The 25,588-nt window shown below is 28.8% G+C and overlaps 1 protein-coding gene and 1 long non-coding RNA gene across 2 annotated transcripts; one reads left to right on the top strand and one right to left on the bottom strand.

The window, feature by feature from the left end:
* The first annotated feature begins 14,589 nt into the window (after positions 1 to 14,589).
* LOC126656567 (scopoletin 8-hydroxylase-like) lies at positions 14,590 to 15,982 on the top strand. The gene is made up of 3 exons (XM_050351161.2): positions 14,590 to 15,160; positions 15,260 to 15,596; positions 15,719 to 15,982. The coding sequence occupies exons 1-3, from the start codon at positions 14,658 to 14,660 to the stop codon at positions 15,962 to 15,964; spliced, it is 1,086 nt and encodes a 361-aa protein (XP_050207118.1). The 5' UTR covers positions 14,590 to 14,657; the 3' UTR covers positions 15,965 to 15,982.
* A 4,292-nt stretch (positions 15,983 to 20,274) lies between these two features.
* LOC126654943 (uncharacterized) lies at positions 20,275 to 23,092 on the bottom strand. The gene is made up of 2 exons (XR_007632800.1): positions 21,415 to 23,092; positions 20,275 to 20,491 (listed from the first exon to the last, which is right to left on the bottom strand). It is a non-coding gene; the product is annotated as an uncharacterized LOC126654943 (long non-coding RNA).
* Between the last annotated feature and the right edge of the window lie 2,496 nt (positions 23,093 to 25,588).

Raw genomic sequence — 25,588 nt, forward strand, 5'->3', positions numbered from 1 at the left:
AAAACTCTTTTCATTTTAGTTTAAAAACAAATATCATTTTTAAACGTTTTCGGGTTAACGAAACTACGTCGGACCCTTAGGGCAAAAGCCCCGTAAAAGTCCTCCTCCCATTTAGCATTGGACCTGCTGTGCTGCACGACCGTGCAGCAACTAGGCTGCACGTTCGTGCATCCGGTTTCCAGCCCCTGGAAACCGATTTTTTGGGGACATTCCGGCGTGCTCGGAACGCCTGAAATGCTTCAAACGTGTATATTTACGTCCTAGTGACAATAACAATCCAAAAACAACTAAGACGTATAATTTGATCGTTTGATTCGGTAACCGTTTATAAACGAATATATATTTGAAATATATCGAAATAAACGTTTAATATGAGTTTAATATCTCGAATACTTAAGTAATTGTTGAAGAAACAAAGTTAAAATCGAGAAACGAACGATTGGAAATTCGAAACCCTAGCTCGCCAACTCACTGAAAAACAGAGCAGCTCAACCTTCTTACTAAAATTGAAAGAAATGAATTCTATATCCTATTCTTTCAAATGCAACATATATATATATATATATATATATATATATATATATATATATATATATATAGTGTTGGTCAAATGCTAACTTGATCCTTGTGACCTATGCGTCACTTTAATCCAATTTTTTTTAATTATTCGTCCGTAGTTCAAACGGAAACGACTTTCGAATTTTGTGAAAATTTATCCAGAAGTCTAATAAAATATAAAACGAATAAAAATATAATTTTTTTGGCATCCGACTTATATTTTACTTTTAATAAATGATTTTCGATTTATTAGGTCTATATAGACCGCGCTTGATAAAATTTTATCAAATTTTTACGATAACTTTTTAAAATATTTTGCGAATATTGACAATTATTCGCTCAGGACTTATGAATTATTCTGCACCCAATTCATAAGTTTATTTTATTCTCGTTTACTATATAAATATTCAAATTTAAATTTCCAAAATTTAAATTTAAAATCTTATTGCCACAATATACTTTTAGGGACACTTGTAAATTTAATTTAATTTACGTACTCCGTCTAACAAAATATTAGACACATGGAAATATTTTATCCCTTAAAATTATGGGATGTTATCGATTTTATCAAGAACACCAAATTTGACAATTATAGCAAAAGTCATTAAAATAAGCTAATATGCATCCTAATACATAAAAAAACTCAGCAGTTTTAATTAATATAGCATAGAAGTAACTGTGAATATTGCGCGTACAGCTCGTACTTCATTGATTAGAACATTCTAGCTTCGTTCTTAGGACTAAAATTGATTAATTTTTGTGTTCGTTGGGGGGGGGGGGGGGCGGAAACACTAGGTACATTCCTAGAATTTTCTATTTTTTCTGGTCTTTAATTTTCAATTCAATTGCCGGTCTTTAACTAAGCTGACTAACACCTGTATTTATAATAGTTAGGGGGTGAACAAGAGTTTCTAGGGTTAGGTTAAAGTTAAATTACTATTCTACCCTTTTAAACAATAATGAATGTTAATTGGATAATTAATAATAAAGTTTGGATTAGGAAAAGTTATATAAAAGAGAACAAATCCCGTATTAATGCTTGTTCGCTAAGAAAATATGCCTAAAAGTCATATTTGGTGTCCGAAAGTATTTAAAAAGTCTCCTAAGCCCCTATGAGTTTGAGTATGGTCAATTTTAGTACATAAAACTTGCAAATTGGCTCATAAACTTCTAAAATATTGCCATTAGTCCAATTTCTGGACTTAAACTAGAATCTCTTTAGATTTTTATGGGCTATTCACGACTAATTAAATGTTAACCCTTCAAGTTGACAACTGTGCACTGATTGCGCCTGCCTGAATCCTAGCAAGCAAATCGATAGCTCGTCATCTGGACGAATTTCTTTGAAAATCATCATCGGACACTTCAGTCTTTTATCACTTTTTACCTGTCCGGAAAATGGTGTCTACACTCATTCACAATAGAAGTGCTTTCATTAGCCACCTCAGTCTCTTCGTTTGTATTTTCCCTTCCTTGCTTAAATTTATTCATATGAATAACTTCGCAACCAATCTTAAAGCGCCTCATTTTTCTACAACTTTCACAGAATAATGGTCTGCACTCTCACACAATTTTCTGAGAAAAATTATTCCATTTTCATTTTATAGAAGAACTGAATCAGAAAATAAACCAGCGATATCCATCTCTACAAGTAAGCTAAGAAAAGCTAACTTAGTATTATATATGCTACATTGATCATTGTAAAGGGGATTCCCACAAAAACTACCATTTTTAATAAACATTTCACTGGTCCAGGGCTCCCAAGGAAGACCAGGTAACGGAATTCGGATATGAACAGTTTTAATTTCTAATAAATCCATAGCCATATGAGAATGCCATTTCTTTTATAAGAATGGTCTTTGATCAAAAGTGTAAGGTCATGTGTCCGAAACCTTATTGCAATCATCTCCATTCTCAAATTCAGATAAAAACATAGATGTATTTATTCTATAAACATTTCTTATTCTACTATTTTTCCATCTATTCTTCACATAAACAGTAATTTTTCATACTTTAAATATATAGAATATTTTACATCATAAAAGGTCATATGATATGAATTAGCAACCAATTTTATTAGTAAGATTAGTTGAATGCCTTAATTAATTTAAATAGTGTGCAATTTGATAGCTCAACTTTTTTTCAGTTTAAAATCTTTTTTTTACTAATCTTTATAATATACTGTTGTTTAACTCATATTCATATTGATAATTTTATAAAGTAATATCTATAATTAATTTTTCTTTGCCATAAAATATGAATGTAAATTATCTATACTAGTTATTTCATAGCCACAAAGCGATATTTTTTGGAATTTGGTCTGGCTTAATTAGGCTTAACTAGTTGGCTCAGAAAATTGAATTAATAACTTAAGGAACTAGTTTTATAATTTTTGTGGTTGCTGAAGTTCAAGAGAAAGAAAAAATTGGTGCTTGAGCGGTTGAAAGAGTCGGTCTTGAAAACCGAAGTATTGAGTTGAATACCGGGGATTCGAATGGCTCATATGACAGTTGCAACTAGCTCCAAAATTGTAATATTTTAATAGTTTGGCCTAATTGTGGGGTGCATGATTGATATTATAATCGTATAAAATATAAGCTCGATTAGCCTTCAATTTGGAATGAGTTTAGACCATAGGTGTACTAAATTGAAGATTCTAATCACATATTTCGTTTAAATAATGAAAATTCAATATTTATATTCTTTCTGTGATGAACATGTTGAAAATTTTATAAAATATCGCTTCAATTTTGATTATTATATTCGAGTTGAATTGCTGTATTTTTGTTTATATTGCTTCTTATTGAAATATTAAAAGTTTTTTTTTTATGATAAAATCTTGCCATATTCGTTTCAAATTATTACTATCCAAATTTTAATTTATATAATTAACTTTTATTATAATTGCATCATACTAATATCATTAGCGGAACTAGGGGGCAAGGTCGGGCGGCCGCCCCCACCCACGAAATAATCAGAACTGCCAGCTTAGATCACGGCTGCCACCCTCCCATACCAGTTTTCTGTTCTCTTTCTTATGGTTTAGAAATTACATGGACAAACTTTGATTTTGCAGGACTTTACTTTTTTTGGAATATGATTTTGGTTTGTTGAACTTTAATTTATAGATGTAATTTTAAAATGTAATCTGTTGGACTTTTCTTTTGTATTGAGTAATAAAAAATGAGTTCTTTTCTATATATTTTATTAATTAAAATTTAAAATGAGAATAAACTCTTAATTATTTGTGCGTGAGTTGGGAATTAGAATTGGAGAGTTGTCAATTTACCTAATCTATGTGCAAATTGAAATCCCGAACTAAAAATTTAACCAACTTTGAATATATCTAACTAATTTATTTTGTGTTTTATTTAATTTAGCTTTATTTTTTAATTTTTTTAATTCAATTTGACAAACCAAATAACATGAATGAATTAAAATAAATTATAGACACTTCTTCTTTGATAGGTAGAAATATAATAAAAGAATGAAGTATGTAATGATGATTTTTGGAGACACCGGCCTGAGTGACGAGCTAGTGATTCGCATGACAAACTTTAAAGGGACTATATTGGCGTACAACGATAAATTAAAAAGATCGAATTGTAATTTTCGCAAATAACCCATAAAAATGTAAAGGAATTGCAAATAAAAAATATCATTAATTTATGATAAATTAAAAATTAAAGATCATCAATTTCTTATTTAAATTAAAATTATCTATTTTTTATTCAAATAGAATTTCAATTGCATTTTATTTTTAGTAGTTAAATAATTATTATATAATTAGTTTATGACACAACCGAAAAAAGACTTTCTCTCATCTCTCTAAACTCTCTCTTTCTTTTCAGAAACCCTAGCCGCAACAAGAGGGAGGTGATTTTGGCCATTGTTTGATTCAAAATCACCTCCCTACCTTCTCGTTTTCTCTTTAAATCTCGTATTTAGTTTATTTTACGTCAATAATCACATATCTGAGATCTGTTGGTTTTTTCTTTCTTCCTTTATGGATGTTTTGTCTTCCTTAGTGGAGTTCTGGCTCTTACCCTTTATGGGTTTTGCTATTTACTTGATGGAATTATCTACGGAACGTAGATCTGAAGTGCTATCAGTAGAAATCTTATTTCTAATATTCTCTCAATCGGACTCATTCAAAGACCAAAGAGTCGATTTGTGGTTTAAAATAACTTTCGAGTGGAGCGGACGGATCGCCGAGTTGCACATTCAAAGAGCTCCGTAAATGCGATTGAAGAAATTAGATATGATTTTTTGTTATTTTACTGATATTCTATTATTGTACCTCTTGAATGTATTGATATATTCAATATTTGATCAAGTTGTATTTTTATTTCTCTATTAATGAAATTTTTATTATTCTCAAAAAAAAATTAGTTTATGACTATAAATTTTTCATTTTAAATAATTAATTTATGATAAATTAAAAAAGTCGGTAGATTAATTTGCATGATATTCCACCATCCCGTACTATTTCTTATAGAATTGTAACTTTTTTAAAAATTTAACTTCTAAGTTTTTTATAATTAAGTTTAACATATTTGAACAAAGGAGTAATTTTAAAAAATTTCAGAGAACATTTATTGTTCAAATGACCTTTATTCGGTACGATTCGAATTAATTACCTGTGTCAAAAACAAAAATTTGTAATCCATACTCATCCTAGAAGTGATCAAGGTATCAAAAATTTACTAGTTCGTGTAGTCAGCCCTCCATGAAGCGTCTTTGTTACAGTCATTTTTGTGTTGGTCAAACTCAAAATGGTTTACAGCTGAGGGACGGCGAGGTATGCCACCGCCCTCAACAAAAGTTGATTGATTGAGATGCCCAAAATGAAGTAGACATTATTTCCTACGTTGGAAACTGATTGCCGCCCCTCCCCAAACAATAATTCATCCTCTAATAAAACACGAAAAAAGGATCATTCACCCCCTCAACTTGTCACGAAATATTAAAAAAGCTCTAATTCATAAAACCAGATTATTTTTCTCTTGTACTTGGCAAAATCGAATCGGTTCTCCCCTTCTCTACCTTTGCCCACTCTCACCTGTTTTTGAAACACGCTCTCTTAAAAAAAAGTACAAAATCAAAAGGCAAAATATATAAAAAAAAAACCTTGTAGTTTTTACAAAAGTACAAATCAGTCCTTTTACTTTTTTGGGGTATAATTAAACCCTCTTTATTTTCAAATAGAACAATAACCCCTTTCATCCAACATCATTAGAAACACTCATTAATGGCTGACATGTTCTCATAATCATATAGGTAAAAAGTTCAAAAATAATTTTAATATTTAAAATATTTACCAAAAATTTGAGGAGGTAAGTGTACCAAAAGTAAACTAAAAGGGTTTATTTATTCGATTTTAAAATGATAAGGGTTTAATTGTTCAATTTTAAAAACACAGGGGCTTAATTGTGCCCAAATAAAGTAAAAGGGCTGATTTGTACTTTTGGGAAAAATTCGAGGGCTTTTTTGTACGTTCTGCTAAATCTAAAATAGTCGTTATAATTCTACAAATTAGTATATGAAAATTTTTAAAATTAAAAAATAATTCTCCATTTTAAAAAATTCATATATTAAATAACTTTTTTAAAAAATATATAAGGACTTTTGTGTACTTTTTCTATCTCCTACCTCACCAAAACTTCACCCACCGCCGGCCACCCTCATCCTTCGTCGGCCACCTCCGCATACGGCCTCCACTACTAAAAAGCTTGTTTTTAGCTAAGGATTTTTCCGTCGCTAAAAGCAGGAAATCCGTCGGTGAAATGTTTCCCGACGATTCGTAAATTGTTTTGGTGACGGACTAAAAAATTTGACGACGGTTTTTTTAGAAATTGCCGACAGACTTTAGCGATGGATTTAAATCCGTCCCTAATTACCGACGGATTTAAATCCGTCGCTAATTACCGACGGATTTGAATCCGTCGCTAACTTAAAAAAATTAAAAAAAATTAAATCATAAAATTAAATTATTAATTAATCGGTCAACCACCCGTCACCCTCAGTCACCCACCAGTAGCCCTCCGCTTTCCACTCGCGATTTTTACAAACTTACCAGTAGGTCACCCATCCTTCCCTTTACTTCCACTCAATACTCTTATTTTTAAAGTTCTTCCGCGCATAGCTCCACCTGCACCAACTCAAATTCTTGCGATATATTTATGTATATTATATTTAAATGTAACTAAAAATAACAAATATATGCCCCCGCATTTTAAGATAATAATTAAATATTTGATAATAATTAATTATTTTAAATAATTAATTATTTTAAATAATTATTTATAAATAAATAAATAAATTTTTTTTAATATATTTCATAAATAATTATGTTATTTTTAAATAATATTATATTTAATTAAAAAATTGAATAATTATTTTTTCTTAATAATTATTTTCTTGAATAAATTTTTTATATAAAATTTATTTAATTTTTTTTGCAACTAACATTTAGCGATGGATTAAAAATCCGTCGCTAAAAGTCGCCTTTGGCGACAGATTCAAATCTGTCACTATTCGAAGATGGATTTAGCGATGGATTTAAAATTCGTCGCTAATTCCATCAAAATAATTGGCAAGAGTGCTCCCGCCAATTTTAATGACGATTTAGCGACGAATTTTAAATTTGTCGCTAAGCCCATCGGCAAAACAATTAGCGACGAATTTTGAATCTGTCGCTAAATCACCGTTTTTTTAGTAGTGTCCATCTATTCTTAGACGAAAACAGTCCTTCTGTTCTCAGACGAGAAGAGAGGGCTCTGTTCTCGTCTGAGTACATTGGATGACAGTGGGAAGGTCTTCAAAGGTGGTCGGCGGTGAGGGGTTCAAAGGCGGCCGGCGGGGAGTGGGTTTCAGAGGTGGTTAACGGTGGATTAGGATGGATGGCGGAGGTCGGAATGGAGGCGAGTTAATTTAAAAATAATTTAATTTTAATTAATAATATTAAATTAAGTTTAATTAGGATTAGTGTTAAATTAGGCTTAATTTGTATTAAACTAGATTTATTTTGGTATTAAATTAGACTTAATTTGTATTAAATTTGGTTGGAATGGAGTGCTAAATTGATTCGGTTTTGATAATTGAGGGGGACAATTATCTCATTTTTTTCGGGTTGATTTGATACGTTTTTGTCAAATTTGGGGAAAAAGTGATCCACTTTACGAATTTCGTCTTTTTTGATATTTTGTGCCAAGTTGAGGGGGTGAAATGATCCTTTATTTAATAAAACACTCAATCACGTTTGAACATAAAAATATGATTATGGCCAAATTTTGTCCAACCCTTAATTTTTAATTGATTTTGCTAATGTGGCGCTGATGTGGCTGCTACACAATATGCCAACATGGCAATTATTTGGTTAAAGTGTAAATGAATCTTTAATGTTAAAAAAACTTACCAATTTTATATTTATAAATTTTTAACACATTACACCCTCTTCTCCATTTATATATGATTAATTAATGATATTTAAAATTAAAAAATTTATTAAAAAAAATTCATTTAAACTAATTGAAACCTACTTAAACACTTTGAAATTGGTTTAATCAACCGAACTAATTTAAAATATCAAAATTTTATGCCATAATATTTTTTTAATTTTTTTTAAAACAGAGGAGCGGCTGTTCCTCCTCGCCTGAGGAGGAGCAACTCCTCCTCCTCTCCCGAGGAGAAGCAACTCCTCGCTTGAGGAGCTTATGATCATCGTTTTGGAGTAGTAGCTCCTCAGGAGAGAAGTTGTTGCTCCTCAGACGTGGAGCAGATCTGCTCCTTGTTTTTGGAGCAGCAGCTCCAGAGGTGAGGAGCAGACTTGCTCCTCCTCTTTTACGAGAATTTTTTTTTTTTTTAAAAAAAAAATTGTCGGAAAAAAGTTTTGTTGGATGGCGGGAACGGGATGGTTTAATTGGTTTTAATTATCGGAGAAAAATTGATTATTTAATTGGTTTTAATTTATAATTTTATTTATTTATAGATAAATTAATGAAGAAGAGGGTTAAAATGTTTAAAAAATTTATAAACATATAATTGGTAAATATTTTAAAAGTTAAGCTGAAACTATTTAAAATTTGAGAGTGTAATTTTTTTTTTAAATAATCTAAGAATTTATTTGGACATTTTATCTTGTATTCGCCATGATGGCATTACGTGTGTCATGCCTCGTCAGCGCCACGTAGGCGCCACATATGCAAAATCAATTGAAAATTGAGAGTTGGTTAAAATTGAAACAAAATCATGCGTTTCAGGATAAATCGGATGAAATTGAAAGATTTGAATTTTTGTGAAATTTTCTTCAAAGATTTGGCCTTTTTTTGATTATTTGGCCTATTTTTATTTGTTACAAACAGAAAACAGAATCCATCCATAATTTAATATAATTTTTTATTTATCTAATTTTTTAGGAAATATTATTTACTTTGTCTATTTTATAATTAAATTTCATAATAATTTTGTCATTAATTGAAGTAATTAAACAAAGAATGAATTCTAAAAATGACTAATAAATAATAAAATTAAAGACAAATACAAAAACTAACTAAAGTAATAAAATAGACCAAAGACAAACTAAACAAAAAAAGTAAAAAGTGTAGAAATTTGAGAATGGTTCTGTCCAAATAAAATACTATTTATGACAAAATTGATCAAAAAAAATTTCAAACCCAATCATAATATCAAAATAGATTATTATATTGAAGTAAAATAATTCGACTACCTACAACCTTCCACAACTATCTAATACATAAAATTAAGAAAATCAAATTAAAAAATAGATTTAGCTAAATAGGCAAAATAATTAACATTTCTAAAATGATACAATTTAAAAAATCTAAATTTATGAACTAAGTCGTAAAAGTTTTAAAGTTGTAACCAATCTTTCCAATGAAATGTAAAAAAATATCAGATTCAACAATCTATCAGTTGTGGACGATTTTGAGAGTTTAGTTTTTTTTTTTGTAAAATCATCATATTTGGAAAAGAATAAATCACATATAATAGAGAAACAGGAAAACAAAAATAAAATAAAATAGACTGAAACATTTATTGTTAATAAAAATTAAGCCAAACCCTCAAAAAATATAAAATCTTTGAGATTTTTGTCAGTTATGACCAAACCTTTTAAAATTTGTAAATATAACCAGTTTTGGCAAATTATATTCCTTTTATAACAAATTCGAATCAAACTGATTTTCTTGCCAACATGACAACCATGTATATAAGATTTAATCACAATAAAATATCAAACCGATTAATAAATGGGTATAAAAGGTTTAATCACAATAAAAAAAACAAACCGATTAAAAAATGACTATAAAAGAAACATAATTTACCAAAATGGGCTATATTTGTAAATTTTAAAAGATTTGGTCATAACTATAAAAATCGCAAAGGTTTGGTATTTTTTGAGGAGTTGGCTTAAAATTTAAGACATTTGAGAGGCCGAGATGCGATTTCACAAAGTACATGGCAAAAAATTACCTCATAAACAAGGGAAAATGGTCATTTATGCCCTTAACGTTTGACTGTAAGATCAAATAAACTCTTAACGTCTTAAAAAATAAACAATCAGGCCTCCTATTTGGACAACCAGGCTCTTAAAGTATCATTTATGCGTCCAAATTGAGGGCCTGATTGTCAACATTTTAAGACGTTAGAGGTATATTTGAACCTTTTCGAACGTCGAGAACTTACTTGATTCTGGAGTCAAATCTTAGGGGCATAAATGACCCTTTTTTTTCCATAAACAATGAAAGCGACACTGCTAGAGTTTGGAAGGTGAGAAATAATCATTTATTACACTATATCTAAAATTATACTCCCTCCATCCCAAAACAGTAGTCCACTTTTTTATTTTTTTTGTCCCAAAATAATAGTCCACTTTCCTTGTAAATCACAATTTAGAGTGTTTATTTTCCATATTGCCCTTATTTAAGGTGTATCATTTATTGCTATTAGCCTATAGTCATAACATTTAATAAGGGTATGATAGGAAAAATAAATATAATTCTGTGAAAAGTTAGAGCATTAATTGTATTTCTTAAACTGTGTGAAAAAAGAAAAGTGGACTATTGTTTTGAGACGGAGGAAGTAATAATTTTGGTTTATATAAACTTAGGTATCCTAAAATAATAAAAATAAAATTAGTTAAAATATTAGTTAAAATTAATTTTTTTTAATTAAACAATAATTTATCAATGATATACTTTTTTCTAAAGAATTAAATTTATTAAATAATTAGATCTTATTTTTATATATTTCTAGTTTTCAAAGGGTTAATTCAATAAAAAAATTAAACATTTGCTAGTTGTTGAGTTCTTTGGGTTCCTTTGTTTTTAAGTGAAAAAAATGATTTTTACTTTTGTAAAATGTTTGGGTTGGGTTAGACTTGATTCGCCCGACATGTGAAGTTAATCTTGATAATTGATAATTTAGCTAACTCACTACTTTGGGATTTTAAACTTTGTTTTATGAATTTAACTAAGTATCTGAAATGGTTGTTCAGATTTGTTTTTAAAATGGAACTAAATAGGACTTAACTGTTTGTTTGATTTGTATGCTTTGCTTTATTGGTTGTACTAGTCCTATGTGTTGTCTGGTATTCTTACAGTTAAGAGTTGATTTGATTTTAACTTATATCTTGTTTCTTAGATCCGCCGACTGCTCGTACTTCGGAGTCGAACTAGGTTTAGTTGCTTGTCAGGCTGTGTTAGGGATTAGTTAGCAGTGAGTTTATATTATTGTTTACCGTTTTATTAAGTATATTATATATTTTGAATATATATTGTATACTTATATTCGAAAAGGATTTTGAATATATTATGGATCTGAATTGAAACGAGCTACTCAAGGTATCGTCGAGACTGTGCACTGTTAAGTACTTTGGGATCAGAAGACATTGGTCTAGCCTACTTTATGATTGACGAGGATTTGATTCCCTCTACTTTGGATTGGTGGAGATTCGCCTCACCTACTTTGGAAATGGATTTAATACTTATTCCATATTGAATTAGTATATAAGGTTTTAATGTTTTTACGGGTTTTCACTTAATAAATATAAATGATCGTATGAACTCATCTCAGTATATTTGACCCCGTTGTTTCTCCATTTTTTAGGTTTATGATTTTGACCGCGTCTGATTGATCTCCGACTTCTTTCATTATTTAGAGGTTTATTTTGATTTTAATAAAACTAGTCAAACAGTTTTAAACTCTTAAGCTGCAGTAGTGCTAGTATAGTCTTTATTGCTTTTATAGATCTGTTGGTTTATCAGATTGGTCTGACTGTTATTATTATGATGTTGACATGCTTATACTTTGGATTTGATTACTATTTTTTATGCCATGCTGCTGTAGCCTCGGAGTTGAGTCGAGCATTTGATTATTTACATTGTTAATATAAACTACTAGTGTTAGGTTGGAGTCTCGGTTATCCCCGAGCATTGGTTTATACAAGTTGATTTGAGTTGTTTGTTTATCCACGAGGCTAGCTACGAATTTCGGATCTATCACTCACATACCCTGCCGCTGGTCACGATCTGTGAAATCGGGTCGTGACAGTATGACTCCGACAATATCTTTACGTTATTCGATGTTGAATACGCGAGACTCGTTATCAAATCGTATAAATATTAATCGTCTATCTCGCACGTAATAACACACATCAATCGCAGACTTATATCCAAAAGGGAAGACTGGAACGTTAGAAAATCTTACTTATGATTGGATTTTTGACATACTTAGCTTATTAACTTGATTATATTTTACATATTTTTGTCAATTGTTATTTTTTAAAAAAAGGTTAAGAATACTAAAAAAACTCTAGCCGTTTTTTTTTGAAAAACCTCTCAAATTCTATTAATGTTTTTTCCTTTAGGAGGTGGGTTTTGGCCATTTTTTGTCAAAATTGCCTCTCTATTTCCTTGAATTCAATTATTTAGTTTTTATATAATTTTGATCTTTAGTTTTGAATAAAAATTCTGTGTTGGCCAATTTTAGTCTAAATTTAAAAATTATTTTATATACTAGTGTCTTATTTGGATTAGATTTGATCTAATCAAATTTAAAAATAGTTTAATTTTCATCTTTGGAGATAAAGATATTTATTTTTAAAGTGCAAGCGTCTTGGATCTCTGAAACAATTAAAGCAACGATTTTATGACAGGTTTTACCAAATATAGGTATCTTTTGTGTCAATATCCAATTCAATTAAAGAAATTTCATAAATAGGGTCCCGAACCCATCCCGTCCAAGACCTTCGGGTAATGATGCCTTTGATATTAAAGAGAAGAGATTTACCACACAAGATGTGATTATAGGGACTTTAACAATAATATTATAGCTAGTTGTAGCAGTCGGCGATTAAAGTTAGTATTATCATGTTAAGCAAAGCAAATCTAATTCCCTGTGTTTCAAAGGTCATAATGGATACTTTCAACAATAACTTTTTTGCTTTATAATATTATTAGTTTGATAGCACATGTTTAATTTAGCATAATAAAGATGCATAAATGTTTTAATAATTGTCATAAAAAATCTCTTTCAATACTATATGACTATTTTAATTATCTAAATGAATGGGGTAATGTCCCTTATGTTATCAAATTCTATATACTGCCTATTCAATTAGTTTTTAATTAATAAATTTTTTATTTCAAAAAAAGGTTAATACTTTAATCGATAAGCTAATAAAATGATATAATTGAAAGTTACTTATTACTTTTTTTTTTATATATAATTAGGGAGATGAAAGTGTTTTTTTACATAGTTAGAAAAGAAAAGCGCTTGTGGGAGGAATTGAACCATAACCTAACAATTGCTACCTATCTTATATAATTTGAGCTCTAATTCATTAGTATTGGCTGTTCAATCAGCTTTTAATTAATAAAATTTTTTATTTTAAAAAAAATTAATACTTTATTTGATAAGCTAATAAAATAGCATAAGCTATTTATCCTCTTTAAAATTTATATTTTTTCAAAAGTTTTTTTTTTTTGATAATTAGAAAGATGAAAATATTTGTGGGAGAAATTAAACCCACGACCTAATAATTTACTTCTTAATGTTTATACCATTTTCTGGGGACGTTTGCAGATTCCTTCCGTGGAATATGGGATTTGGGCAAAACGACGGGATGGAAAAAAATGGTTTTCGAAAGAGATGACATTCAGGTCTCCAGTTCTATAAATACAGGCAACTGCCTTGTGGCTTCTAATTGGGGAATCTGTCAAGATATTTGACTATCACTTATGCAAATGGATCAAACGAGATTACAATAAAGAAGCTCATCGTTTGGTTCAATTGGAAAAAGCAAAATTCCGCCAATTTGGTTTGCTAAATGTTTAGGTTATTTAAGCTTTGCTCTTGTAATCTCCTTGGAAAAAGAAAATAAATAAAGCTCATTGGCTATTTGTGCTGTTAGTTACATTTGTAAAATCTTAAATTATTCGTTGTTTCTTGTAGATTAAGACATATAAAAATATGTATGAACACTGTACACTAATTAAATATAACAGCGATTAATTAATGTTAGTAAAATATGAAAATAAAATAAAAAATGTTGTATTTTGAGAAGCAATACCTAAATAAAAACAGATAAAAGGGAGAAAGAAAAGGTTTTGATGATTAAATTAAAGAGAAATTAGTTACAGATATACAATAATATGAATGGAAATACATATCAATATGGCTCTGGCATACAAAAAAAATAGTTATTGCTTTAAATATGAATTCCAATTATAGATTATAAGATTTAGATATTATCAACTGATAATTTAGAATAACAGATCAAATAGTCAAAGGATATGGTTGACCATTTTCTTTCAATTTGAGTGTATATATATGATTCATCCTGAAAGAGGTTATTATGCACTTGAAACCTCAATTCTCATCAGAAAAAAATTTCTTGGCTTATAAGTTTCTGTATTTGTTTTTCCTTTTTTTTTAAAGAAATTTAAAACTCTGAAAATTTTATATTTTATAAAAAGTATCATTTCCCTCGATTTTTTCCTCCAATATTTTTATTTTAGTAATTTATTATAACGTATAACATTTTTTATTTTCGTGCTACATAGCTGGTAAGAGAAGAAATGGCTCCTCCAAGTTTTTCCGAATCAAACTCACTCTTCAATTTTGTTGTAAGAGACGGCAATGGCGTAAAAGGAATGGTAGACTCAGGCCTATCAGAGGTACCACAACAATATATTCAACCTCCACAGGAAAGAATAGACAAACATAAATCCACATTAAATGAAAATCCACCAATTGACTTGTCGAAACTAGACGGTCCGGACCACGAGCAAGTGGCGGCGGAACTAGCTAGAGCCGCCGAGACTTTAGGGTTCTTCCAAGTGGTGAACCACGGTGTTCCGGTTGAGGTGCTAGAGTCGTTGAAGCATGCAGCTCATAGTTTCTTTAACCAACCATCCGAAAAAAAGGCTATCTATTGCAAGGGTGTGAGCCCTAGTCCATATGTGAAGTACGGCACCAGTTTTGTGCCGGAGAAAGAGAAGGCATTGGAATGGAAAGATTATATTAGCATGATGTATACGAATGAAGAGGAAGCACATCAACATTGGCCTAAGGAATGCAAGTAAGCAATCTCATGCATAGGTTCATTCCATTAGAATCACATTATTTCGTATAAATTAATTTTTTCTAATGATCATGTGTTACGTTTATTCTTTTTCAGGGATGTGGTACTAGAATACTTGCAAACATCAGTGAAGATGGTGAGAAAAATAATGGATGTTCTAATGGAAAAGCTAGGAGTGGAAGTAGAAGATGAAACAATAGAAGCATTGATTGGGTCGAAGATGGTAAATATGAACTTCTATCCGACATGTCCGAATCCTGAGCTTACCGTTGGGGTGGGACAACACTCGGACATGGGTACCCTTACTGTGTTATTACAAGATGATATTGGCGGTTTATATGTTAAAGTCGAAGAGGGCGAGAAGAGAGGAGAATGGATGGAGATTCCACCAGTTTCCGGTGCTTTGGTCATCAATGTTGGTGACATGTTACAGGTTTGAATAACTCATCAACTTTTTTTGTACTTCCATTTAATAAAATCTGAACATGAAACTTAATTAGATTAGAATATGCAAGCGAGTCGAGATCGAACTCAAATGCTCTATTGCTGGTGCAGATAGTAAGCAATGGGAAGTATAAAAGTGCAGAACATAGAGTGAGGACAACAAGTGAGAAATCAAGGGTGTCCATACCAATTTTCACAATTCCAAAACCAACACAGAAGATTGGACCGTTGGCTCAACTGGTGAAAAAAGACGGAGTGACTTTGTATAGAGAAGTTATATTTGGAGAGTACATGACCAATTTCTTCAGCAATTCCCACCAAGGAAAGAAATCGCTCGACTTTGCTGCCATCAATTAGTTTATGATTCTTATATCACTTTATGTTATTGTTTTTATTTTATTTTATTAATGATCGATTCTTTTATTATATTTTACGTTTTCTGTAAACATGTTTAAAAAAATCCGCCATAACTCTATTTTGTAGCCTCCAGTTTGCCATCTTGAGTGTGGCACTTCTTGTGCGGAAGTTTAGAGTTTTGGTTTTGCCACTTCTTATGACTTTTAATATATTTTTATTCATCAAACAAAAAATTCTTAGTTCTTCCAAAAAAAAGTGATTATAATTCGATCCTGACAGGCAAATTCACATATATCTACTTGTACTACATTAATTATCAGTTTTTAATGAATCTCTTATTATCAAAGCTCCTCTTGAATAAGGATATGTATGAAGCAAACTTATGAACTTCTGTAAATTATGTAATCCAAAAATTGCTATTATACTTCTGAAATTACATATGATTATTGTTTTTCTTTTAAATTTAAGAACACGACATTTTTTTTCTGATTTTTAATTATTAAGTAACTGAAATTTGTCAGTTAAATAAAACTAAAATCTCATAGGAAAAAGAATACATCTATATCTATATCTATCTATATCTATACTATATATAAAAGCACGGATGGGGGGGGGGACAAGCACTTTTACGTGATAACCCTTTTTAATTTATAGCTAATTGATCACTTAAATAAAGGTTTTATAGTAATTTATCTTTTTCTATTTATTTAATAATTAATAATTAAATATATATAATTATTAGAGTCCTAACAGAACACAAGTATTTCCGAACATGACTTGATTAAGGATTGTATTTGATATATACAACTCACACACGAATACTTTGTATTTGATATATACAGTTCAAGTATACATGAACACTATAAATTTTTAGAATGAATATAAATATAAATAGGGATTGCCCGTATAATTAGGGATATTTCACAAACTCTTCTCCATTAATAGTTTCGCTGATAATATATGTGTTTCACGTACTGCTGTCAAAGAGAAGCCTAAAATTGATGAGCCCTCTATGGCAGCTCCAACCACCATTGCGTCCATACCTTTTTGGAGAGTAATAGTGTTGCGAAGGGTTAAAATTTGAAATTGAAAACTAAATTTGCAGCCCATATATGAATTTATGGGATTTAGGATATGAAACAGTATTAAAAAGATGGAGCCAATTATCAATGCTGGTGAGTTCAACTTTATTTATTCTTTTAGTTTGTTGTTTATGAGTGTATAAGGAATTGATTAAAAACTAAAGCTGAGATTATAAATGTGAGATTGTATTTTTAATAAATTAAAGTATGTATTAATATCTTTTTGGTTAATTGATCGGAGTAGACATATAATATAATTTAATTTAATTTAGTATATAATCGGTTTATGATTCATACTATTGGTGAGTTCAAATTTAATTTAATTTAATTTAATTTAATTTAATTTAGTGTATGAATATAATTTAATTTAATAAACTTTCGATATCAATTTTTATAAATTAAGTATATAATCGGTTTATGATTCAATGACTGGTCTAAAGATGAGATATTTACAGTATTTAACAAACACTCACATTATATGATGTATGGGAGAAGACAATTATGAAAATTACGGATAATTTTGTGAACAAATAGGATTTGATTCTATGAGTTTTTATTATTATTTCGCTGTAATTTTGCTTTTTAAATTGGAGAAGAAAATAATATCCAAGGTGTAGAGTTATTATGGTTCTGATGAACAAAAGATTGATATTGCTATTATTTGATAATGACATTATCAGATTTTTCTTAAACTTTTTATGTTTGTATTCATCGAAAAAAAATTGTATTCTCCTATATTTTTTATATTTGTATCCACTGCATGCACTAAATTTAACACATAATTCAATTTTCACTCCAATATAAAATGTTATATTACATGACAAACCCTTAATTGTTTAACTAAATTTTAATCTACATGCAACAAACATTTAGTATAAAGTCTTCATAATTTAAAGACTTTTATAATTATCAAAAAGAAAAATTAAAGATTTTTATAAAAAAGATAACAAAAATAAATGCATATGTGGTTAACAAGCACACATTTAATAATAGAAAAGGGATATCAATATACTAATAATTATAAAAACAATTCATATATCACAAATGTATGTGATGAATATATAACGTATCAAAAATTATAATGAGTAATCTACATCTATACTATATATAAAAGTACGGATGGAGGGAGTGGACAGACAAATTTACGATAATACCCTTTTATTTTATAAAATTTAATTATTTATTAAAAACTATTAAAATAATTATTAGAGCTAGAGTATTAACTAAAATAGACTACTATGTTAAGATAAGTTAGAGTACTAACTAAAATAAACTATTATGTTAAGATAATTATCTAAAATACTAATTAAAATATACTATTTTAACTATCTAATAAAACTATTCTAATTATTATTTAATCATATAAAATTCAAAATAAGATAAACTACCCTGATAAATTACTATTTTAATTATTACTAGTTTTTTTGGCCACGTGCTACGCACGTTAACGATATTTATATGATCCGTTATTTAATATTATAATTGTATATTTTTTTAATAATATATTATTATTTAAATTTTATTAGACTTTTGTTTTTTTATTTATTTTTGCTTAATTATTCTATAAAATTTTAATTTCTTTTATTGAAAATGTTAAAAAGTTAGAATTAAGCAATAGATTTAATTTTTGATATTGTTATTATTAAAAAATGATAATATAATTGAAGCAAATTTATATTATTTTTTATAGTAAATAACTAATAAATATCAAAAATATCAAAACTTTAACACAAATATTATAATATGATTATTTAATATTAATGAAACTCGTCATATTCTTTTAGGATTAGGAATTTAACACATAATGATAGTTGTTCGCACAATTCCTTTTAGGATTAGGAATTTAATACATAATGATAACTACTACGATAATTATTTTAATATGTTTTTTTTATGGATTAGGAATGTCATCGTTCTATTTGTTAAGCACAAATATTCTTATATGTCACTATTAGAAATATCAAGGGTATTTTTGTCCGTGAATGGAAGTGTTCCCCCGCGAATACACTTTTATATTTGTTATAGATTTTATATTTTCTATTAAAATATAATATAATTAAAAAATTTGGGTATTAATTCAACATAACAAGATATACTATTACAAATTAACTACTATTTCAAATTATGTTTGATAATTTGACGAGTTACACTACGAGCCACGTGTGAAACACGTAAAGTAAAACTAATACTATATATAAAAGTACGGATGGGGGGGGGGACAGGCACATTTACTAAATAACCCTTTATAAATTACTACTGATTAATGAGTTTATTGAAGGTTTAATGGTCTTTATCTAATTAATCACTTTACAAATTGATTATAAATTAAGGTACGATTAGTGTTAAATTTGGATAAGGTAAAATCATCACCACTTGAAACTCTCCTTAAGAGTCCTCTATGCATATTACTACTATGTTAATCCTACAACAAAGATTATATGAAATAATGCTGCACAGAAAAAAAGAGTTCCTGCCATCAAGTAAACATTTGATACCAATGCAACTACAGTTAAGTTGAATTAAGGTAAATATCAAGTAATTTATAAATAAACAAGAACTGAACCTTTAAATTGGTTGTTATATACTAGAAACTATACATGATAAATTATTGATTAGAATTTGATATATTTTACATGAACAAGAATGAAATTCAGAAAATAACAAAGACATTGTACAAACCAAATTAATATTATTCAAATTGTCTATTTTTTATTTAATATATCAATATTGAATTTTAAAATGAGACAAATTTAGATATTGTATTTGCTTTTTTATTTATATTAAAAATAATTAAATATATATGCAATTATTAAAAAAAAACAAGAGATAACTGCTAATTATAATGATATTATAATAATTGAAGTATTTTATTTATTTCTAACAAAAACTCTAATTGATTATATATTAATTATAAATAACATAAATTTATATAATTAATATAAATTGATGAGTCACACCACGAGCCACGTGCATAGCACGTAAAACGAAATTAGTAAATTTTAAAAATTTGGAAATTTAATAATTTTAACCTACACAGATAAGAATAGCCACCCGCTTGGATTCTTTTCAACCATATTTTAAAAATAAATTATGAATCTTTTTTTTGATAATTTAAAAGAAATGAAATTTTTGTGGTGGTTTATTTACTATGTCTTATTGATGATGGGCGATAAAGACCATATTTTTTTTTGGCAAAATAGCAATTGTATTAAATTCGGTAAATAGAAGTACATAATGTTTGTGAGAATTAAATAACAGAGATTACAATAATAACTCCTAAAAAGGAGGCTTTAAGGACTTTTTAGCCACTTCATGGGCCATCCAAGTACACATTCGCTTAACATATGCAAAGTAAGCGAACGGTATAAAAATTATGACTTCTATTATTGATTGAATATCTTTCTCGATTTATCCAGTGTCTTCGGAACTTCGGGTGATATTATTCCTGAAAGACAACAAGAACTACAATAAGTGATAAATCTCCAAAATTTTCATACAAATCATACCAACAACTGTTATTATATTATAGCTGTATCAGAACTTATCTTGTACATTGCAGATGGTAGAGACCTTTATCAACGTACTTTAACCTCACAAGGAGTACTTTAACCTCACAAGGAGTACAATAACCTCACAAGAAGTACAATAACCTCACAAGGAGTAATTTAACCTCATAGAGAGTATTTTAACTTCACAAATTGAAATGACAAATTTTTTTATATAATTAATGAGATCTAACTAGAGTAAAAATAACATATAATTATACAATTATTTAAAAATAATATATAGTAGGTAATTTAAATAATAAACTTTATTATAATGGATTTGATTTCGATTGAGTTGTCAATAGTTAGAATCGTGTTATTTGAACAAATTGTTACTTTATATTATCAAATGAAGAGATTATTTTAAAAATAATTAAAACTAAATTTCTTTAAATATCTATTTTTGACAATATCTACTTTTGACAATACCATTCATCAAAGATTAAATACATTAGGATTTGAAAATTCAATTCTTGCTTTTGAAATTAACATCACTTGATGATCCGTTAAAATACAAAGAAAGAAATACGTGACATAATAACATTTTTCAAGCAAAGTAATTATAAAAAGTGGAGTAAAAACAAATCCAAGTTAAAATTGGCATCCATTTTGGTTTTAAGTTCAATTAAAATTGATATAATTTATAATTTAAATTCAATTAAAATTTGCATTTCTTTTATTTTTTATTTTGCATAGTGACATAACCTTTCATCACTGTTGACCTTAATTATTGATACTATTAATTAATTAAAAACATATTTTGAAAATTGAAAAAAAAAAAACAGTTACTCTCATCCAACCACTTATGATATTAGTCTTTTACCTTGGATCTTGCATGATCTCTATGGTGTTTCTTGTGATAGGAATGTTAGTTACTAGTTTGTTTTAGTCTTTGCCTCTTTCCCTTGTACCAAAAAAAAAAGGTGCGGTCATTTATGATCGAATAAAGAAACTAATATCAATAAATTTTGCAAATTTATAAGGACGAATTATTATGTTGTACCACATTTTAAACTCTTGTAATTCAAACTTTATAAACTCAAAATAAGTAATAATACAGAAAAAGCAAGATAATAACATACCCGGCGGCGCCGATCGGATGCCTATTTACACATATTTTCGTAGATAAATTAGCAAACAAAAACACAACTCTACTTCATATTCAATTACCCATATAAAATTAGAAAAGTATAAGAATATAAACCATAACTATAATAATGATTATGAATGTAACATTCATATTTAAAAGGAAAAAGAAAAAATATACTACTTATCTTTTAAAGATTGCTAAACATTGAATTGAAACGATCATTCCATTGATTATTCTTTTTTACGGTAGTGAAGATGGTAGTGTGAATATATATTAATGATCGAATGTATTAATGTTCAATTTTCACTAAATTCAGAATTAAAAATTTTAAATGTTGGATTATTATTTAAAAAACTTTGTCAAGTAAATAATATTGTATAAAAATCACCAATTTGAAAGCAGATCTTAACATGTAATAACAGAAAAAAGGATATAAATTTGAAATATAAGAACCTGGCCGCTGAGGACGACGGTGAAGGTTTTCTCACCATCTCATCATTTACACCACCATGTTGGAAGCTTCAAAATTGTCTCCCTATTTTGACCCATACTGCGCTTTTTGAAATCTCTGCCGGCCATGGAGAAAGAAGAGAATTGCAGCGGTTGGACGGTTATCGACGGTTAACAAGTCCTTTATTTCTTCCTTTCCGGTGTCTACCATGTTTTCCTTTAAGTTCTAAACTTTTCTGAATTTCCCATTTGATGCAGAAATTGAAAACGAACAATTGTGCAAGGATCCAAAGATAGTGACACCGAATGATTTCTTCTATTCTTATTATGGCGGAGACAAAGACGGCGAGATGGTGGAGATCGGTGGCGGAAGCGAGAAGGGAAAGCGGCAGTGGATAACGGTGACCGGAGGCGGCTGGAAGCGAGAAAGGCGAGCGGCAGTTTTTTTTCGTTTTTCACAATATGATAATCTCCGGTTTTTGATTTAACAAAGGGAAAAGATAAAGACCATAATTGGAGTATTTGTTTTTCCTATCTGATAGCTTTATGATCACATGTAAGCAAAGAGCCAGAACCTTCGCAATTCAAGTGACCAAGGCCATTTCTAAAAAGCTGATAGGTAACACTTTAAACCGTAAGGGACTGGCGGAAAACTCTTCAAGCCGCAAATTTATCGTACAATTTCAACATGTCCTTTCCCGTCGGTGCGCGTGTTATTCACACACTTCTTCAGGGGTCGGCAAAAAGAGTGGAAGTTTAGACGTGCGTCGTGCGATAAGAGAAAATATGTGTAGTGAAAAGATTGTAAAAGATTAAATGATATATTTAAGGATTACATAATGCATTATGCCTTATTCTAATCCTCAAATATAATACATTCAATTTCGATAAGGATATGTTTCAGTTGGAAGCAACTCGAAGACATGTACTTATTATGCTACAATTTTAAAATTTGATGTTAAATTTGGGACCACTAGTTTTTTCTGTGCCTCTAATGCTATATTAGAAGAATAAAAATGTTATTTTTGATGATGAAACAACAGGCTCAAGTTTTTTCAAGGATCGGGACATGTATGTTCGACATCAAAATCAATTTTGTATGTTGATGGCCTATAGATGTGAAAACTTGGTATCCTTCACATTGCTTTCTCATATATATCAAATATCATTTATACGAACCCTGCCTTATCCAAGATTTAAGCCCCCCCCCCCCCCCCCCTAAATGGCACCCCTTTTGTTCTACTTTGGTAGCCAGACAAGGTTTTTCATGGCGGCGATAGATTAGAGCAAGGTGAAGGAGAATAAGGTGTTGGCGTTGGGGGGCACGTGGGTTTGGATTGTATATTTTAATTCAAAATGAAAATTCTAATAATCCGGATCCGGATGTTGATCGTATCAACATATACACGAAATTTGAATAGTAATTATGATTTTTTTCGCCTGCAAAAATTCTCTAAACACGGGATACTTATCCACTTTTATGGATGTAGACATTCATTCAACCCAACGAAATTTAATGAAATTTTGAATAAATAAATCTTTCATCATGGAAGAATAAAAAACTCCAAAAAATCTAAATAAAAACAAATCATCGTAAATATTATTCATGATCTTAATTTCTTCATGATCATCATCATAGATTGCTGGCAATCCCAATTGACAAACAATAAAATTTCTTCATCATAAAGATCAAAAATATTCTCCATATTTTTTTTATTTTCTTCTTATCTTGATTGTTTAAAAACGAACGCAGATCTGATATCAACTGATGTAGCGGAAGTCACCAATAAACACAATGATAATTAAAAGCTGTTGATTAACAAAATAATGCCAGCAATTAACTTCTAAATTTTATTGATTCAAGAACAAATGCTAGGCATCAAACGTCATTAATTCGATTGAGGACCGACATTTGGAAAAACAAACAATTCTGTCTCAAAATATCAAAAATTAAAAAACTATCTTCCAACAACTCATAAGGTTGTTTAAATATTAAAACAAAATAAAAACCCTAAATGAGGCATAATAGGAAATAAACTAATAAAAGTCTAAATCAGCCATAATTGTAAAGAGAAAATTAGCTCATGTACTAGCTTTGGCTAAATTAATGTGAATATTACGGGAGCAAAAATTCAAATTGACTTTTACGGTTTCTATTTTTATAATTTCAATTATATATTTTTAATTTGTAAAAAGATACTTTTCAAATTAGCAAAACACTATTAACATAAATGGTAACCTCACTCTTCAATTGCATGTATCCGTTTATCATTGATATTTTCCTAGATTCTCTCCCTAATTAACTCATCTTTCTCATTCACAAAATCTTTCCCACTTTATTTTGTTTATTAATTGAAAAAAATTTGAAATGCGAATACTAAATCTTCCTCAAATCAAACTTCTTCCCAAAAATCCCAAAACAAGAAAATCTCAATGACTAAATCGAAGAGGGTTGTTAGCAAACGGAAAGTAGAATTCACTGAACCTCCATCTTCGAGTAAGAATAGTGGAGTTCTTACTAATCAAGAAGACAATATTAATGATTTCGAGGCTTTCACGGTCACCGACTATGAGAAGAACAAAACAGTGGTTCCTCTTTCTCTTTTTGTTAAGGTATTTGAAATTTTAATTATATATTTTTAACATTCAATTTTAATTGTTTATCAATTTATTATTGTTTATGTTATTGTTAGGTGTTTATGTGTCTGTTTTTTATTTGTTGGTTTTGAATGTTTATGTAAAGGGTATGATTTCTATATTTTAACAAATTATTAAATAATATGTAGAAATAAATTTAATATAATGGTTAATTTATTGTTGTTTTTAAGTACATTATATGTTTTTTAAGTTTTTTGTGTTTGCTTCTAGTGTTTATGATTTGATACCTGTTTATGTAATTTTGAGATAATTACTTACAAATATACTTATTAACTAACGGTTATTTAATAGTTAACTGATGGTTTGTTTACTAGTGTTTTTGATTTGATAGGTATTTAAATTAATTTTGGAATAATTATTTACAACTATACTTATTAACTAATGATTATTCAATGGTTAATTGATGGTTATTTAATATTATAATGGTTTTTGTTTATATTAATTGACATTATAAAATTAATATTTTAATGGTTAACTGAAGATTATTTAATTTTTCTTTGGTTGTTGTTTATCTGAATTGAATTTAAGGGCATTAATAGTGATTTTTTGGATTTCTCAGTCACCGGCAATGAGAAGAACAAACTGATGGTTTCTCTTCCTCTTTCTGTTAAGTTATTTGTGATTTAATTATATTTTTTTTACATTTAATTCTTATTGTTTATCAATTTCTCATTATTTATGTTATTGTGGGTGTTTATGTGTGTGCTGTTTGTTTTTAGTTTTGAATGATTATGCAAAGGATTTGATTTTGTATATTTTATAAAATTATTGAATATTATTTAGAACTAAAGTTAATATA

Source organism: Mercurialis annua, linkage group LG7 (assembly GCF_937616625.2).
Source record: "Mercurialis annua linkage group LG7, ddMerAnnu1.2, whole genome shotgun sequence".
Taxonomy (NCBI): domain Eukaryota; kingdom Viridiplantae; phylum Streptophyta; class Magnoliopsida; order Malpighiales; family Euphorbiaceae; genus Mercurialis; species Mercurialis annua.